Below are 19,203 nucleotides of genomic sequence, written 5' to 3' on the forward strand. Positions count from 1 at the left end.
ACCTCAACTGATACCAGGTAGAGCAGAAATGAGCTTGTCTTTTCTGAGCCCTGCCCAAATTGCACATTCATGAGTAAAATAAATGATTGTTATTTAAAGCCACTAAGTTTTGGAGTAGCTTGTTGTGCAACAAAAGATAACTACAATACCGTGTTGTGTTGTGTTGTGTTGTGTGTGTGTGTTGTATTGTGTTGTGTTGTGTTGTATTTATTTACCTCTACCTTTCCCCAAGTACAATTTAAACTAATTGAGGGTATGACTGTTTTTATATTATCTTTATAGTCATTCCTTCATTCATTTAATAAACATCTGAAGATTAACATGTATCTAGCACTATGCTAAACAAATTCTGCAGGTACAGAGATAAAACTAGACTGTAATCTCCTCTGCTTTAGAGGAGATTACAAAACTAGACTGTAATCTCTTCTGCCTTAGAAGAGATTACAGTCTAGTTGCAGAGACAAAGAAACAATAGACAATGACAACCATAATCTCAGAGCCTTAGCAGAATAGCCAGAAATGGTAGATAATCAATAAATGTTGGCTAAATGAATGAATGAATTAATGAGGTTCCCAGAACTACTTTGGGAATTGTGCACTATCATCATTTTACAAATGAGATGCTCCAATTAGCAATGCATTACTTCTCAGCTCTAAGTTCACACTCTTCCCCTACTTGGTGACACTGGGGCTAGACTCTATAAACATTTCTCTTTTGCCAGATGGTTCAGTGTTAGTTTCATCAATAGAGGGGCACTGCAAGGCCATAGCAGAAGGAGGGGCTTTTCATTCTGGTTTGGGATGTGTTATGCTCTCTAAAGGGGACAGTCACGGCCAGAGGCATCTGGAAAACTCCATGGTGCTCATTCTCCAGGGAATATCTCTGCCACTCAGCAGGAAGCTTTCTGAGGATCAGCTCAGGTCCACCTACCTTTCCTACCAAGTTTCTCAATCAGCTAGGCTGCTTTCACAGACCAGCTCCACCCTGTACCCTCTGGAAAGATTACTGGCCACCAGCAGGCTACAAATTAATGAGGCAGTCAATTCATTTCCAAGGCGGTCTTGGGGTGGGGAGGGGCCTCTTGCAAGCTCTTAGAGCTTCCATCCTTTACGGTCCTTCAGCTCTAGAAAAAAGCAGCTTCTTGCAATCGCTATTTCCATATTGCTTAGAGACCTCATTTACCCCTTTAGTAGTTAACCACAGTTAACTTTTTGCTAGTTAATAATTCATTATGTTAAATTTTTCTTGTTCAAATTATTGTGTGGTTTTTGCCTCTTGGATGGATCCTGGCTGGCACATAAAGGAATAAAAGGGCTCAAACAAATATGAGAAGCCTGAAAAAGCACATTTGCCCATAGCACCATCAAATGCCTATTTAAAATGAAAAAAAAAATGGAAAGAGATACATATTTAAAGATTTAATAAACAAAAATTGCCATATCAATCTCATTCAAAATCTTTATTTTGTCTAATCCCATTTCTTAGAAAACATTTATCTTCTTTGGTGTTTTTTGTTGTTGTTGTTTTTTAATATCCCAACATTCTCCTTCCTTAAAGAGCTGTCATTTGGTAAGCTCTTTAATAAAACACTCAATGGAAATGTTGGCTAACTGTGAGAACCAAGGCAGGAAAGGGTCGGAAAAGAAAGAAGCTATAGCTTGCCCAGGTGACTCTGAGCAGAACCAAGAATTGGTATTAGGGATAGATAGGGTAGCCTAGTGATTAAAAGCAGGGACTGAAGGACCAGACTGTCCATGTTCAAATCTCAGCTCTGCTACTACCTGAGTTATGCCACCTTGGGCAATTTAGCTAACACTTTCATTTTTAAATGCAAATAATTATAAAAGTACTTACCTCAAAGACCTATCCTCAAATATGAGGATAAAGTGAGTTTACGTATGTAAAGCCTTTAGCTAGAACCCAATCCAAATTCTCTCTCTAATCTCCTCTCTACTTTAACATCCTCAATCCATTTTCCCCCAATATCTCCTCATTTTGAAAAAGTTTAAGACCTATCTCGCTCTAAACATTGCTCTCTTGTACTTTTCCTACCACCTCTGGCCTTCAACCTGGGCTTTGCTGTAGAACATTCTCCTTCCTTAAAGAGCTGTCATTTCTGTTCAGGCCTGCAAGTGTGGAACCTGTTCAATATAAAAAGAATGGGAGTGACAGAGTACAGCGGACACCTTTTAAACAGCTTTCACCTCTTCCTCTTGGAACTGTTTCTTCCCCACTCCTAGAACTTTAGGAATTCTTTAAAGTTGTGATCTACCCAGTACACAGTGGGAAAATCCCTATATTTGCTTATGTTATCAAGAAATCTACACTTACCCTAGCTGGTTTGGCTCAGTGGATAGAGTGTGGGCCTGTGGACTGAAGGGTCCCGGGTTCGATTCTAGTCAAGGGCACATGCCTGGGTTGCAGACTCCATCCCCAGTGGGGGGCATGCAGAAGGCAGCCAATCAATGATTCTCTTTCATCATTGATGTTTACATCTCTCTCTCCCTCTCCCTTCCTCTTCTGAAATCAATAAAAATATATTTTTTAAAAAGAAAAAACAAACAAGTCTACACTTGAACCGAAGAGCCCATATACATGCTAGTGGACTGACTTACATTCCTTAGTTTCCTATCTGTAAACTGGGGGCTCTCAGATCCCTCCAGCTCTAGCCTTCTGCAGTTCTAACAACAGGACAAGTCCCAGCAGATGTGCTCTGCTTGCTCTGGAATTCTCTGTAACAACTTCACCATTATCATTCAGCACCCATAAACCTTACGCACAAATGGTGGAACCGAGAGATGTTATTAAAGCCTTCTATTTAGGTATAAAACCTCAAGCCTCCTGTTTGCCACTTACTACAGCTCAGCGATATTATTTTGGTAACAGCGTCACCAGCCTCTCTGCTATGGTGCTGAGCATAAATAGAACATGAACATTTCCAGGAATTGTCAACTTGGCACTTCTTATAAGGAGTTAAGATTTCTTTTATAACATTAACAAAAAATAAAGCCTAAGACTAAAACCTGCCCCCAACTTCTAGAGGTTATATTTCCTTCTCAATTAAAATTTACTGTTTGGAAAAGTACAGTACTTTTTTTTTTTCCTCTGGGGGCAAAAGTCCTCCAAAGAATCATATGCCGCTCAAACTAAAGAACAAGTATAAACACAGCTGCCTATTAAAATTAAGCAAAAGCAAACATTCCTGCAGCTAGCTATAACAACAGCCTGCAAGTCTGAACTGCACCCATAAAAAAGAGAAAGCTACCTTGCTAAGTGTATGATTAAACTCTGAGGCTGCGCCTCCAGAAAAGCTGGTTATTGGAACTGCAGGCTGTTGATAGCAGGATTTAAGAGCTGTAAAAGTGGGACCCGACTTGCAGTATCAGGAGAGCCGACACGATGTCTGTCTCTGATCACAGCCAAGAAAATTTAGTCTTTTTTTACTCTCAAGGTATCAAGATGGGATAGGAGCAACCTGGGGGCTCTGCTCCTTGACCCCATATGGCCTCACATTAGACCTTTCCAGCCAAAACACACACACACACACACACACACACACACACACACACACACACACACAGATAAAGTAAGAGGGGGGAGAGAGAGGTACCAACCAGGAATTAGTCTTCTGACAATAGGCAGGAAAGAGAAAGACAGAAAAGCCCCTAGTGCTGTGCGTCTGGGAGAGACTGGAGTAGCAGAGGGCCTGGGACTGATAAATGTTGGGTTCTGGTGCAGCCACAAGTAATCAGAATTAGGAAGGAAAGAAAAACTAATTTTGAGAATTTGTTTTTATAGGCTATGAATTATCAGGCTTTGACATTTAAGTGCCTGGATTCCACATTGTATGACCTTGAGCAAATGACTTAACATCTTTGTACCTCCATCTTCTTTATCTATGCAATAAGGGTAACTGTCAGGATTACATAAATTAATAAATGCCAAGGGCCTGGAACAGTGCCTGACTCAGAATAAGTATTTTACTGATATTGTTTGAGGTTCTTTGTGGAACACAGAAAAGATTAAAATTCATTTTTAATTACAAACAGATTGTCTGACCAACCCACAGACAGACTAAGCTGGTCCTAGTCTTCCCCGCTGGCCTTCCCTGCTGGCCATTTGTCTCTCATCCATCCTGGAGCCGTCTTCAGCTCACTTTGTATCTGAGAGCAGCATCCAACGCATCCTCCACTGGCAGTTTCCATTTGGACATAGCTTGATCTACAGAGCACAGAGTATTGTGGGTGGTTTTTAATTTCCAAACAATGCGAAGAAGCGATGAAAATAATTCCCCAAATCCAAATTCACCAGCTTATTCAAACCCTCTGATCAAATTCGTTCTATGTATGAATGTATTCCCCTCGAGTTCTAATGCATTTTAAGGTTGATGTCAGAGTGACACCTATATGGGGTCTAAGATTCTGGAATATTCTTAAGCAACAATGTTCAAGATATTCAGAGAATTGGAAACATCTGTGATTATAGATTTAAGACAAAACTCTATATCCTTCTACATCTCCATTCCTACTACCCTTCCACCTCCTCCCCTGCAAAACCAAGAACAGCTCCTCAAGTAAGTGTACAGCTGTGCGAGGCCCATACTTAGGGAGCAATAAGGAGAAAGAAGCCATGCACCTAATCAGCTGGTCAGAAAACAAGAAGCTCAAACCTGGCTTTCCTTTAAAATAACCTATTAGGGCATTTGTGCATGTGCATGGGTATATGTGCATGTGAGAGTGTGTGTGTATCTTTAATACCACTGCCCATACCCCACCTCCACATATTTTGGCATGAATTGACATGGGTAAAGTCTGGGGATCAGTAGTTTTTTAAAAGCCAAAGTTGAAGCTAAATCAAGCTCTTATGGTCAGTAAGGTGACTGATGTAGCCAAATGACCCATACAGCCACAGGGGAGAGAAAAAAAGTCACAGTGATAATTTCTAAGAGAAAAGAACAATAAATCCACGTTTTAAAGTGAGATAGATGCATCCCTGCTGGGGAGAGAACTGTCACATGGTTTGCTATTCCTAGAAAGAGCTGCAATTAGCTGCCAACAGATGCATTATTTCATCAGTCCCGTAAATACTCAATAAAATTCTTCCTTTATGTCAGCCTTGGAGGGGGAAGAGGGTCAGGGGGCAGGGAATCTTTTGATGAAATGCAGTACTGAACTATCAAAATTTTCTTTTAAATAATTAAAATTAGCATTAATTAAAATAAAATATTTTAGTAAAATCTTATTCCAAAATACCTCTAAAAGCCCTTAAAATTTTTCTTCTTAAAAGTAAAACAAACCATTAACACAATTTTTTACAAAGCTAATTTCAACTATTAACACTACAGCATATACAATTCCATTTCAAACCCAGTGGGGAGCCAAGATTGCACAGCAGAAAAGGTCGTAAATCAAGAGTCAGGAGGCCTGGATTCCAGTGCTGGCAACAAATAAGTAGCTATGTGATCATGGCTAAGTATTGACACTATCTCCCTAGGACTTGGTTTTCTCAGAAAACTTAGATGAACTGTAAGTCCCTCCCAGTCTAAAAGTCTGGAATACCAGGATATGTCTTCATCTTGCTGACTTTGTTATAATAGCAAATTAATGTGTTTACAATTTAGGCAGTCTAAAATTAAGTCATTCTGGCAATTCTACTAATAAATTTAACCAGTTCCCAGCCACTATACATAAACTGAATGAGCAAAACAGTAAAAACAAAACAAAACAAACAAACAAAAAAAACCCTTGAATATGGCCATCTCTTCTATCTAAGCTAGAGCTAGAGTCTTCCTTCCCCAACTATGCCATCCAGACAATGGTTCCTGCCTCAAACTCCAGCCACTCTTTTTAAGTGAGAAAATAGATGAAAAGCAGCTTCATGTTTTAGGCCATAGTCTCATACCATTATTATTTTCTTAGTATTTTTCTTTAAGTTGAGTCATTTTAACTTAAATAAAAGTAATGTGGGTTTCTTTAATATGTTTTTATTGATTTGAGAAAGAAAGGGAGAGGAAGAGAAACATGGGGAGAGGGAAAGATAGAGAAACATGGATGTGAAAGAGAAACATCAATAAGTTGCCTCCCGTACACACCCCCCGACCAGGGAGCAAATCCCCAACGTGGGTAAGTGCCCTGACCAGGAATCAAACCCAAGACTGTTAGGTGCGTGGGCTGATGCTCAACCAACTGAGCCAAAACAGCCAGGGCAAAGCAATGTGTTTTTTAAAGGAACTTCATAAATAGAAAACAGTTTTACTTGCCACAAATGGAAGAAAAATGTTAAATGGATATAAGAAAGAAAAAAAAAGCAAAACAATTAAATTTGAGGTAAACACTGCTGTCCAAAGAAGGCTTTACGCATGAGGACCTTCTTTTCTATTAAAAAGAAAGCTGGCAAGCATCAAGCGAGATGTTTCAGAAATACTTGTACCAAACAGAGGCTTTCACCTGGCTCTCAATATTGAAAGAGAAAATGAATTTCTCACCATGTGATTCCATCCCATTCCACTTACCATCGAAAATCATTTTAAAAGCTACCAAGACCATGGCTCTGCGCGCTTCTTACATTTTGGGAAGCACAACAACAAATGGTTGCAACTGCACTGACGCTGACATGGGCTGTGATTCATCTCCAGGAGGAAGGTTCTTACCCCAGATGGGCCTGCGCTCCGGCCACACTGTCACCTGGGGCTCCCACTATCTGAACTGCTCTTCCTCCTGCATCCACTCTGTGGCAGAATTTAGGTCTCTGCCGAACGTCCCCTCATCTGAAAGGCTTTCTCTGACCGCGCCTAATGAGATGCTAAGCCCTTCCTTACCGCACACATACTGTTTTTCTTCACAGACAATCATCACCTGATGTGCAGCCATGTGCTGCTTAATGATGGGATACATTCTGAGAAATGGGTTGTGGTGATTTTGTCACTTCATGAACATCATAGAGTGCACTTACACAAACCTAGATGGCATAGCTTACTACACACGTAGGCTATACAGTACAGCCTATTTCTCCCAGGCTACAAACCTGTACAGCGTGTTATTGTACAAACAACATGAGATTTAATCAAGTACAAGAGAAAATGATGCAATCAAGAGATGTGGTAAACATGAGGTGCATGAACCTGCTGACAGCGTAACACAGCACACTATCGTACAGCACAATTTTTTTAATAAGTAGAAAGATTACATGCTAAAAGAATGAGAAAAAATACAGTATGATAAATATATAAGTCAGTAACATAGTTATTTATTATCAAGGGTTTTTTACTGTACATAATTATATGTGCTATCCTTTTATAGAATAGGCAGCAGTAGGTTGACACCAATATCACCACCAACACCTGAGTAATGTGTTGCTCTATGAATTATGACAGCTATGATATCACTGGCAATAGGAATTTTTCAGCTCCTTCATAAGCTTATGAAACCACCATCGTAAAAGCAATCAGCCATTGATCAAAAGGCTGTTATGTGGCACATGACTGTATTATTTATTCATTTGCTTGCTCTCTGTCCCCATTGGACTGTAGAGTATAGTGAGCTCATAAGAGTAGGGGCTTTGTTTATTATAATATCCCTAGCACCTAATGTCTGGCACATGATCAATATTCATTATTTGATGAACAAACAAATGAATCCCCTCAGTTGATCCGGAGGTCCTTCATGTGTCTTCTTTACCTAGTACCTGGCACCTCACTGTTGCTCAGGAAGATGTGATAATCATGCCGAGGATACACAGAAATCTGTAGACTCTGCCCTTACCACAAGAAGGGGTCTTGCTGTGGATGTTCACCCACCCTTCCCTCTCTAGTACACACAATGCTATGAAGTAAACTCTACTCAGCTACAGAAGTACTTGGATAGACCACAAGCTAGATAAACTGAGATCAACACTGAACTTATGCAGAGTATGGTCATGGTATGACTGGAAAATCCCAGGCTAGAAATCTCTCTAATAAACTTATAACAATGCCTAAAATTTTTGCCATTATTGCTCAGTAATTTCAGATGCATCCAAGTATATATGTGAGAGCCAGAGTGCATCTCGAGACAGTGACCAGTGTAGCTATCTATACATGACCAGGCAATGTCAGCTCCAGAGGGACAGGCTGAGCCCTGGAGCTGGTAAGTAGAAGAAAAACAGGCCAGCCCTGCATCTTGTTCCAGTGAGGGCAGCCAAGGAGTCTGGGGCACAGGGTCCATGGCAAGGACCAGCTCAAGCTCAGGCAAGGTTGAAGCAAATGTCACCCCAGGTCAGCCACTCCAGCAGGCTAAAGAACTGAGGCATCTGATGCTAACACAGGACGCACAGAGCTGTGTTCCAAGATATTCTTGCCAATGGTAAGAGAACGTGAAGCAGGAATCTAGCTTAGAGAGGAGAAAAATAACTCCCAAGCCTAAAGGAAGCCTGGGGTAAAGGCAGGGTTGCCAGGCTGACTGTTACATGAGAATCATGACAGAAACCCAGTCCCACAGCCAGGACCAACACAATGGAACAGGAAGTCCTGGGGCCCAGAAGTCACGCCTACCATCACTTAGGCTAAGTCCTACCAACAAGTGAGACTGGGGCTGCCCATAAACCTCCTTTGTAGATCCAGATTAGCTCAGGCACTGGAGAGAGGCTTCAGTGTAGACAGAGCCCATGAGTACTGGGAAGGCAGACAGGCCGGCCCACGCTGCCTTCACCCAAATTCAGCATTACACTCATCTCCTAAATGACCTGACAGGAGCCCAGAGAGGACTTTCAGCTGACCTAGTGTTTACTGGCCAGTAAGGGATACACTGTCAAGTGTTCCTGCCACAGTGCCAAGCTGGATTACGTCATTTTACTGCCAGAATTCCTCTTTTAAAATATAAGAGTCCTTATAGGGTGAGAAAAACACAAAATCAATTTTCTATTAACATCTTAGAGTTTTATTAACAGAGATAGGGAGACCAGTCATCTAGGCAGATTCTGAGAGAATCAAAGGTTTAATTCCAGAACATAAATAAAAAGAACTAAGTAGGATCAATCACCAAATAAGGACTTTGAGGCAGCTCAAAATTTACAAGTGAAATACAAAAATTCAACTAACAAAGGGGAAACCAAGAATCTCTGAGAAGACCAGAACAAGAAAACTTTTGAATAAAATAAAATCAGCTCATTGTTGGAGAAAGACCCACCTCTTGGCCAAAGAGAAAACCATTCTTTTCTATACAAATTAATTAATAATTACAACCAAAACTATTATAAAAGGTCAGAAGATGATGATGTATATACATACATATACAAGCACCACATTTTCCTGCAGCCTAGTTCTTCAAAATTCAAAACGCCTTTACAAAAATTTAAATGGAGTATTTAAAAGCTTATTAAAATTACTCAATTACAACACTGAAGGAACACTGAGGTCCTGGGAAATCGGCCTGTGGGTTCATTCACATCTTTATAGGGACGTTAAGTTGAAGGCACTTTAATTTTTTTCTAAGACTTAAAAAAGATTTCAATGAAGTCCCAATTTAATTTTAGAATTAAAATACTGCCATCAAATTAATTCATTTAAACACAAAGCTAAAGGCCTCAAAAAGAGGAAGTTGTTAACTAACAACTCCTTTAAAATAATATCATTTCCTCCATCCCTTACATAGACATATAAAATCATGGCATAGTGAATTTTCTATAATGTATGTAGGTTTTTAAAGTGACTATAAAATGGAAACCTACAAAGTGAAAAAGAAAATTATAGACTCCAAATTCAGGGTTCCTCAGTGGGCAGGGGTTGAGGGTAAGCTGGGGTTGGGGAGGAGCACCCAGAATCCTCACAGGCAATGGCAGTATCTTTTTTTAACAGTGATGGGGATAAAGACGTTCACTGCACCATTAGTCTTCATACCTTACTTATATTTTGTAATCCGACTTAAAACGTTGAATAATTAACAGTAGCTATTTAGAACGTGAGTTTATGTAATTGTCCCTGTAGGCAGTAGATAGAGGCATATGTAAATCAAACTCTCTTCAGAGTATTTTTTCAATAGTAGTGTGACTCAACAAGAGTACTTAATTTGTGCAGCAGCCAACCTATCATCGCATTTGACCACTTCCACATAATTAACAAACTAACATTATTTTTCTAAAATTCAACACAAATACACTAGATTTTTCCCACTCGACACTGTTTCGTTCTGTTTACTTAAACACACACACACACACACACACACACTGTTTTTCCCTTAACTTCTCTGTAACTTTCACCATTTGTTTAAAAAAAAAAATCTTAATTTTTTTCTTGTTCTCTGAATGAAGCTGAAGAAATGACAATGAGGTCATACCTCTATTAAAAATATACAGCAGTACTATTTACATCACCCAAAACGATTATAAAATTAAAGTAAATATTTTGATTGGAAGAGACTTTCAGTTTGCCTGTTTTGCTGTTTTCAACTACGTGTTGCCAAAAGGAACCTCTAAGTCAAATACCAGGAAAAGACACTGGATACCCTAATATTTTTTTAACTTCTCCCAATTCTATATTATTTTTATTCTGCTTTCAATACAGTGGTAGAAATGTCTTAGATACTTTAATTAGGCTTTGTACCTGAAGTATTTAATTTGGTAAAGACAATCCAACCTGAGAATTCCTGTGGTCTTAAAAGGCCAGCTATTTTCAAAAAGCATAAAATATACATTTGCCTGTCATTTGATTATGCAAGGAAATGAAAATAATTTTTTTACACTGGGATTTTACTAGGCCTTCCCCAGTTAACTGGTTATCTCATGATGATCAGATATTCAGACATATGTCATTAATAAAAATAGAAAAATTAATCATGCATATTGACTAAATGTGGTCTGGAAAAATCATTCAAAATATGAGGTCCTTAAGGCAAAAACAATAAAAGTGGTCTTTTATTACTCGTGTTTGCTTTTTAGCCAGATATACTGCTATTTTAAAAACAATAATAACAAAGGCTAGGGACCACTGACTTGGAGAAATTCTATTACTGCTATCGAAAACTCCAGAGAATGTTGATTTCCTAACTGTTAAAAATTTACAAGTTAACTTTTAATTTTTTTTTTTGGCAGTTCAGTTCTCTGCTCCTCAATTTTTGTAAAAAGCATAAATCAGGGGAGCTGTTAAGAGAAACAAGTATTTCATTTCACATCTTCTTCCTGCTACAAGCCAGGTTAATGGCACTAGGACTATTTCTATTTTCCATAGCTCCCAATTTTCTTAAAAAACAAAATGAGACCCTGCACTAACTACTACCCTTACAAGTTAAATACTCTGGGTGTCTGAACAAAACTAAAAAGGATGACTTTAAGTCAATAACCTTTAAAAACAAATTAAGCCAGCCTCCCAAACAATCCCTTCCGGCCATGTAGGACGGGCCAGGGAACAGGTGCAGGGCATGCCTTCCTAGAGGCTGCCTCCTCCTTCAGGAATCTGACCTTTTCCAGCAGGCAGGGCTGGCACCCCATGAAGCAGCTATCAGGAGGCCTAACTGCTGCTCTCCCATCTGCACTTTCCAAATGGCTCCTGATGCCAAGGGCCGAGATATGACCTGGCTCTCAGATGAGAACATGTCTTCCAAGTGACTTGCCAAGTTTCCCTGGAAGCATTTCTAAGTATATTCTCTGAGCTCCCTCCTCACCCTCTCAGTCATGGTTCATTCTTCCTTCCTTCCCAGCGCGTCCTAATGCCACCTCTTCGTCCCATCCTTGTAACGCCATGTCTTCAGTCCAAACTCCTTACCCACTTTCGGGAACTGCTGATCCCCTCCTAGCCTAAAACCTCAACTTCAAATCGAAAGGCCATAGTCCAACAATTTGGGAGCTGGTTTGGAGTTATCTTGTTGATGCCTACCTGCAGGCAGCTCAGTTATGGCTTCTTCTCTTGCCTTCTCCAGCTTCTCCCTGACCCAGGGAAATTCCTGCAGGGAATCGAGGAATGCATCAAACGCTTTAGGACCTCTGGAAGGTAGGATATCCAGCAGCAGCATTGTTTTCCGGAGGCCTGTGGTTTGAGCTTTGATTTCTTGAACATGGTTTTCCGTCAAGACCCCTTCCTGGTAAAGATACTGAAGAACCAGTCCCTCCACCAGAACCTCTGCACCCAGCTCCAGGCGAAGGGAGCGAAGCACTTGCTTGTCTCTAGCCTCCATTTCCCCCTGGGAAGAGACAAAACGGAAGGTCAGAGGACAGGAATGATGCGCCCTGAAAGCTACCGCCCTGCAATATAAGCTCCTTAAGGAAATGGACATCCTTTGAACCCTAGCAGAGGGCCAGACCGAGGTGTTTAACACAGGGCTGTGTTCATTAATTAACCTCATTAATTTCAAGTGTTTCTGAAAATAATCAGCAACGCTGAACACGAATCATCTGTTCTGTTCTTGCTTCCCACACAAGGGGGTCAATTCCTCCATCTAGTAAGAGATTTGGAAAAAAGTGGGTCAGAGGCCCTGCTTAAAAAGCAACTTTTATTCGAGTATCACAGAGCGACGTTTCATTAATTAACATCGCTGAGAAGCAATAGTGGGGAGTTTTTTAACATCGCCTCCTGCAGCGTTGCCCCACCGCGGCAGAGACTGCCCATGTGCGCGCAGGTGCCCTTCGGCGCGTGGGCATCGGCAGAACCTGATCAGCCGTGGGCGTGGGGACCAGACACCAGCAGGTACCCATCAGTTGAAGGATCTCTTACCCTAGGACGCCGGTCGGCAAACTCATTAGTCAACAGAGCTGAATATCAACAGCACAACGATTGAAATTTCTTTTGAGAGCCACATTTTTTAAACTTAAACTATATAGGTAGGTACATTGTTATTCACTTCATTAGGGTACTCCTACGCTGGCCTTTGCCAAAGACTCAAGGGGCCAAAGAGCCGCAGTTTGCCGACCACTGACCTAGGAGAAAAGGCTTATACACCATCACCTTCAAGAGTGACATTTAAGCCCTAACCGGTTTGGCTCAGTGGATAGAGCATCGGCCTGCAGACTGAAAGGTCCCGGGTGCGATTCCGGTCAAGGGCATGTACCTCGGTTGCGGGCACATCCCCAGCAGGAGGTGTGCAAGAGGCAGCTGATTGATGTTTCTCTCTCATCGATGTTTCTGACTCTCTATACTTCTCCCTTCCGCTCTGCAAAAAATCAATAAAATATATTAAAAAAAAAAAAAAAAAGAGTGACATTTAAGTGTTTGTGTCCAGTCTACTGTAGAGCTTCTATGTAGTCAGGGATTCCATCCCTTCCCTCCAAGGATTCGGAATCTGCCCTCGCGACACTGCCCTGACCACACGTGCCGGGGGCATTCAATGGGAGTTCTTTTTCTGTAAAAGAAAAACGTCCGGACGCCCGGCCGGGTCGCAGCCACGCAGGGTCGGAAGGCACATTGCCAAGACTCTGCCCCAGAGAGCGGAGGGGTGTGGTGCGGCGGCGGGGACACCCCCGGGAGCGAGCCGGGCCCACCCCGGGGCTGGCAGGTGAGGGGGCGGCGCTTCCGCTGCCGCCGGCCGGACGTCTCTTCTTCCCCGTCTCAGCCGCGGACGCCCGGCGGCATCACCAACAGGGGGGCTACGAGAGGTTTTTCGGGGCCACCTGAGCCGCTAAAAAGAGAGGACTTGGAATGACTTTCAGAGCGGGGCCCCGGGCACCCCCATCGCCACCCTCCCCGGCCGGGCTCGGGCCGCCGCGGGGCGGGGAGGCCCCGGGCCGCGGGCGCGGTGTGCGCGGGCCCCGGAGAAAAGAGGGATACGGGCTCCTGGTTTCCTGTTACTTACGTCTGCGAACACGTATCTTAAAAAAAATAGATAAATAAAACTGCAACCGGGATCCAGACTGTCAGGGAACCTGTACCACAAGCACCATCTTTATTGAAGGCGAAAACCGAGACCAGGAAGCGTTGCCGCCATCTTTGTTGAGGGCAAACACAGGAAGTGCTGCCGCCATCTTTATTGCGGGCTCGAGGTCGGGCTGAAGTCTAGCCCGCCATGTTTGCTGTGGGTAAAGAACAGCCGCTTAGAGGGGTTATCTAAGAACAAAATAACTGGATAATTGCGTTTTTAACACAGTAACTACACTTCAGCCTTGCACACAATTGAAGTAATAGGTCTCATAAGTCATTTTTATCAGCGAGGCTCTCCAAAACCACTCTTATTTAAAATTGCAACATCCATCTCCCGCACTCCCATCCCCTTTACCAACTTTATTTTTATCTGTAGCACTCAAATATTGACAGATCATTCTGGTGCCTCTTGATACTCTTAAGTTCCCCTACCATCTTACTGAAACTTATACTTAATCATTTATTTATCATCTGTTTCACTCCAGATAAAATGCAAGGTCATTTCTTTATATCACAGGGTTCCTGTCCATAAAGCATTTACAAGTCAATCAATCAGGATTCAGTGCAATAATCAGCTTGCTACGCTAGACAGAAGGGGATTTGTCTGGGCAATCTGGGGACATTCACAATCATTGGAAAGGCTGGAGAAGGCCTAGCATCCAAGCATAACTCCCTAAATAACACTGACAAACTGGCTCATGGCCACAATCAGGAAGATAGACTCAGGAACCTATACCCCATAGTTCCAGGCTTCTAACACTGACAGAGTAAGTGACTGCTGCAGAAAAACCAGTCTCCACAGCTGTATTTGCCAGCAGCATCAAAACAGAACCTGTACATCTTAGTTTTGATGTATGCAATTCGCATCCAAACATTAGCAAGTAAAGGTGTCTGGGACATGTAGTTTGAGTTTTCCAGCTTCTGAAGCACAGAAAGGTATGCTAAAAAGAGAGGGGCTGACACTGGGAGCAGGTCTGCTGAGCTCACCACATTTTAAATTTGGAAACCAAGACAAATGCATGATCCAAATATAAAGAAATATAAGAATGTCAAATTGAGGGTCCTTCCTCAAATTCCTTTATGAAAGGAGGCATTCAGTAAATACATTTATTGATTCACTTTTCAATAAATTGGATGGTATATACAGAAAGTTGTACTTACTGCTAAAAATTGGTTGATGGTATGAAAAAGAAACCCTTAACTATCATTAGTTCCATAGAGGTTTTCACAACCAACACCTCTAGTGGAAGATGAATATCTCTTTGTAAGCAAATTAATGGAGAGCAATTCTAAATCTCACTCCTCAAAACCTCCTAATTTTTGTAACTGGATTAAAGTATTATACCAACCTACCATTTCACTATATCAGTAGTGACAATATTTTTACATCGGTGGCAGGTATTAGTTTTATAACTAGCATTTTACACATGTGAAGAATGTGGAGTCAACGTGGCCAAGTGTCTTAGCCAAAATCTCACAGCTAATGTATAGCAAAACCTGAACTCTAACCAGTTCTCTCTGGTTTCATGCTCTGTCCTGTACACAGTACACCACGCAGCCTTGTATGGTGAAGAGTCTGTTGTTCTAATGACAGCCCAAAATATTGACAGATCATTCTGGTGCCTCTTGATACTCTTAAGTTCCAGGTACTCTCTTAACCCTTTCCCTCTTCTTTTGTTCTGGAAATGCTGTCCTTTCCTGAACAAGATTTCCTTTGTGTGTGGATAGGCATTAGCAACATTCTCTGTCTTCATACAGGTCAAGTACAGACCTCTTGCAATACTGCCAATAGCTAAGGTTACTGGTTTTTGGGGGAGGAAAAGCATGTATTTTTTCCAATTGCAAAGTAAACTTTGGTAATTTTCAAACATACAGTAAAATTAAAACAAATAGCGCAAATGCACTCCTATAAAAACTACCTAGCTTAAAACACTTCCTGATGACTTATTGCATTTGGAAAGGCTTTAGAACTCCTGATAACTAGGAGACATTGATGATGACATCCAAGAGAAGGCAAAGTGCCAATAGTGAGTTCCACGAGGATTCACAGAACAGAAGAAAAGAGAATAAGAGACAACATGAGGAGAATTCGTGCAGGAGCTAAGGGGCATGGAGTCCTATGGTGAACAACCTGAGAGGTTAGCAGTAAAGATCTGGATTAAGTTCATAAGGTGAAGTCCTTGGCCGTCAAAATCCTCTTCCTATGGAAAACTTAAATGAGCAGACATGCTGCTTCCTAAGCAACCAGACCAGCTCTCTGATTGATTAGCCAGCTACCATCAATCAGCCTATTGGGAGGACCACCACCCATTCTAGTATACAGTGATACTTCTGAGCATCAGCTAAGGGTTCACCTTCACTTACATAACTATCTAAGGCCAGCAGGCCCAGCAGGAATCCACAATAGATCAGAATCACTATCACAGGTGGTTACTCCTCCACTCTGTCCAGTCCCTCTCTGTCGACGGAACTTTGCACCCACAGAGGATTAAGCACCTGTTGTTACCCAGTGGTAATCAATCCATTTTCAGGAAGGACAGATATTTTCATTTTTCTCTCTCCCCTACCATGTTTACTTGCACCAAGATATATCCATTGCAAGATTGCAGAAGAAAGTGTCAAAAAGCTAGAAGAGCAAGTGTAATATTTTTCTCTCTTTCAGTTTGGTCTTTGGCTTTGCAACCTTCAAAACAAAACCCAAAGGAATTGGATATTTTTGTTTCTTCCTGCCTCATAGATGTGGAAATTAAGCCATGGAGAAAAACAGATTCATTTTAATACTTGAAACAGATACAGAAATAGGTTATGAATTAAGTCACAAAGAAACTTCAGTAGATTCCAAAAAAAATCAACAGCATACAAACTATGTACTCTACCATTTTACAATAAATGGGAAATTTTAACAAAAGGAAAGCTTTCACAAATCCCATAAGTTTGGAAACTAAATAAATCAGCTCTTAAACTCTTGAGAGAGAGAAAAAAAAAGTCACACATTTCTACTGGTACATCCATACAGAAAATAGTATGGAAATTACTCAAAAAATTAAAAATAGAATTATTGCCCTAACTGGTTTGGCTCAGTGGATAGAGCGTCAGCCTGCGGACTGAAGGGTCCCAGGTTCGATTCTGATCAAGGGCATGTACCTTGGTTGTGGGCACATCCCCAGTAGGGAGTGTGTAGGAGGCAACTGATCAATTTTTCTATCTCATTGATGTTTCTAACTCTCTACCCCTCTCCCTTCCTCTCTGTAAAAAATTAATAAAATATATTTTTAAATAATAAATAAATAAAAATAGAATTATCAAATGACCCAGTATTCCCACTTCTGGGTATAGATTGAAAGGAAATGAAATCAGTATCTCAAAGAGATATCTGCACTCCCATGTTCATTATTGCATTATACACAACACTGCAACCTAAGTGTCCATCAATGGATGAATGGATAGATTATATATATAAAATTCAGCCTTAAAAAGAAAAGGAAAGCACACCTATTAGAATTGCCAAAATTCAGAACTTTGACAACACCAAATGCTGACGAGGATGTGAAGCAACAGGAACTCTCATTCATTGCTGGTGGGAATGCAAAATGGTACAGCCACTTTGGAAGACAGCTTGGCAGGAAAGGGCCAGCATATAAGGAGAGATGATCTGCCTCCAGATGGGTAGGCTCAATATTGTAAAGATGTCAGTTCTCCTCAAATCAATCAATAATTTCAGTAAATTAACCTCTAAATCCAAGAGGATTATTTATGAAACTAGATGACAAAGTTCATCTAGAAGAGAAAACAAGGAAGAAGAGCAAAAACAATGATCAAAATAAACAATAAAGACAGGGAACCTGCCCTTCCAGGTATTAAAGCAAACTGTGCATTCGCAGTAATCAAAGCAAGGGGCATCTGCACCTCTACTGCTCTCACAGCCGACGCTTGCCTGTGTCAGGCACTGCTGGGAACACCTTTTCCTATCCTGACCCATTTGATCCTCATGTGAATCCCACTTTACAGCTGCTATCATCTCCGGATACGGAAACGGAAGCACTCAGGAGTGAAGTAACTGGTTCAGGCCCTAAGTGTTCTAAGCAGTTTACACCCAATATCTCACTGAATCTTCACAATGACCCCATGCAATAGGCACTATTACTAATTCAGTCCAGCTATAATGCATTAATACTGTGTGAAAAGCTATGGCATGGCAGTAAAGAAGAAGGTGGACTGAGCTTTAGTGGGTCCAAGACTCATCAAGTGAAAACAGGTTACGGAATGAAGCATATATCATTTAAGAGAAATACAAGAAAATTGTATCCTGTGTACATGTGTATTTAGGGGTGTAGCTGCATAGAAAAGTGTCTGGAAGGAAACCAAATGAGACCCACAGTGCTATTACCTCTGCAGAGAGAAGAGGGATGGGGACTTTTGCTCTTCATATACCTTAAGTACCTTTTCCATCTTAAATAGCAAAATGTAACACACAGAAAAGTACCCAAAACTTTAAGCGCCCACATTAAAACCTGTTATCAAAGGAAGACCTGTGTGACCTCCCCCACAGAAGCAGAGCACTGCCAGCCCCCAGAAGCCACCTGCCTGCCCTTCCCAAACTTAGCCAGTTCCCTGCCCTCACCCTGGCTGCCACAGCTTACTTAAAAATTGTGATGTTTACCTCTTTGCATTTCTTTAATGTCGATTATAAATATCAATCTAGTTTCATTTTGCCTGTTTCCAAACTCTATATAAACATATGCATTCTGTTAGGCCTGGCTTCTCTCACTCAACTTTATGATTTAAAGACTCACCGTGTTGATGCACATAGCTGTCATTCATGCATTCTCATTGCTCTGCAGATTCTTACTCAATGCACTTAAACATGTTTTTATAATGAAACAAGAACAGGATGATGCAAAACAGGTCAAGGTGCCAGCAGATTTGCTATCTGGTGAGAGCCCACTTCCTGGTTCATGGATGACCATCTTCTTTCTGTGTCTTTTCACAGTGAAGGGGCTAAGAAGCTCTTTGGAGCCTTTTTTTTTTTTTTTAATAAGGGCACCACTAGTAATCCATTTATGAGGGCTCTACCCTCATGACTAAATCAATTCCCAAAGGTCCACTTCCCAATACCATCATGGTGAGGGTTAGGTTTCACCATAGGAATGTGGGGGCGGGAGAGACACAAACATTTAGTCTATAAGGAAGCCCCAAACAGGAAATAACCCAAATGTCCATCATTAGGAGGATGAAAAAGTCTATGTCCATACAATGGAGCACTACTCAGCAATGAGAATGGCATGTTCACATTGTTAATAATGTATCAAGCTGAATACTCAAGACATGCATTTTAATGTAAGTTATATCTCAATTTTTAAAAAACTATATGCATATATTACTTTAA

General features: G+C 41.2%; 1 protein-coding gene across 1 annotated transcript in view; it reads right to left on the reverse strand.

Moving 5' to 3' along the window:
- CRADD (CASP2 and RIPK1 domain containing adaptor with death domain) overlaps window positions 1-13,876 on the reverse strand; it is a 195,554-nt gene extending 181,678 nt beyond the window's left edge. The window contains exons 1-2 of the mRNA XM_054718797.1: window positions 13,753-13,876; window positions 11,844-12,147 (exon numbers count right to left, since the gene is read on the reverse strand). Of these exons, the coding sequence (XP_054574772.1) occupies window positions 11,844-12,141 (298 nt within the window). The 5' untranslated portion in view covers window positions 12,142-12,147; window positions 13,753-13,876. The remainder of the gene's footprint in view (window positions 1-11,843; window positions 12,148-13,752) is intronic.
- Window positions 13,877-19,203: the final 5,327 nt, after the last annotated feature.

This window comes from Eptesicus fuscus, chromosome 7 (genome assembly GCF_027574615.1).
Source record: "Eptesicus fuscus isolate TK198812 chromosome 7, DD_ASM_mEF_20220401, whole genome shotgun sequence".
NCBI classification, from domain to species: Eukaryota; Metazoa; Chordata; class Mammalia; order Chiroptera; family Vespertilionidae; genus Eptesicus; species Eptesicus fuscus.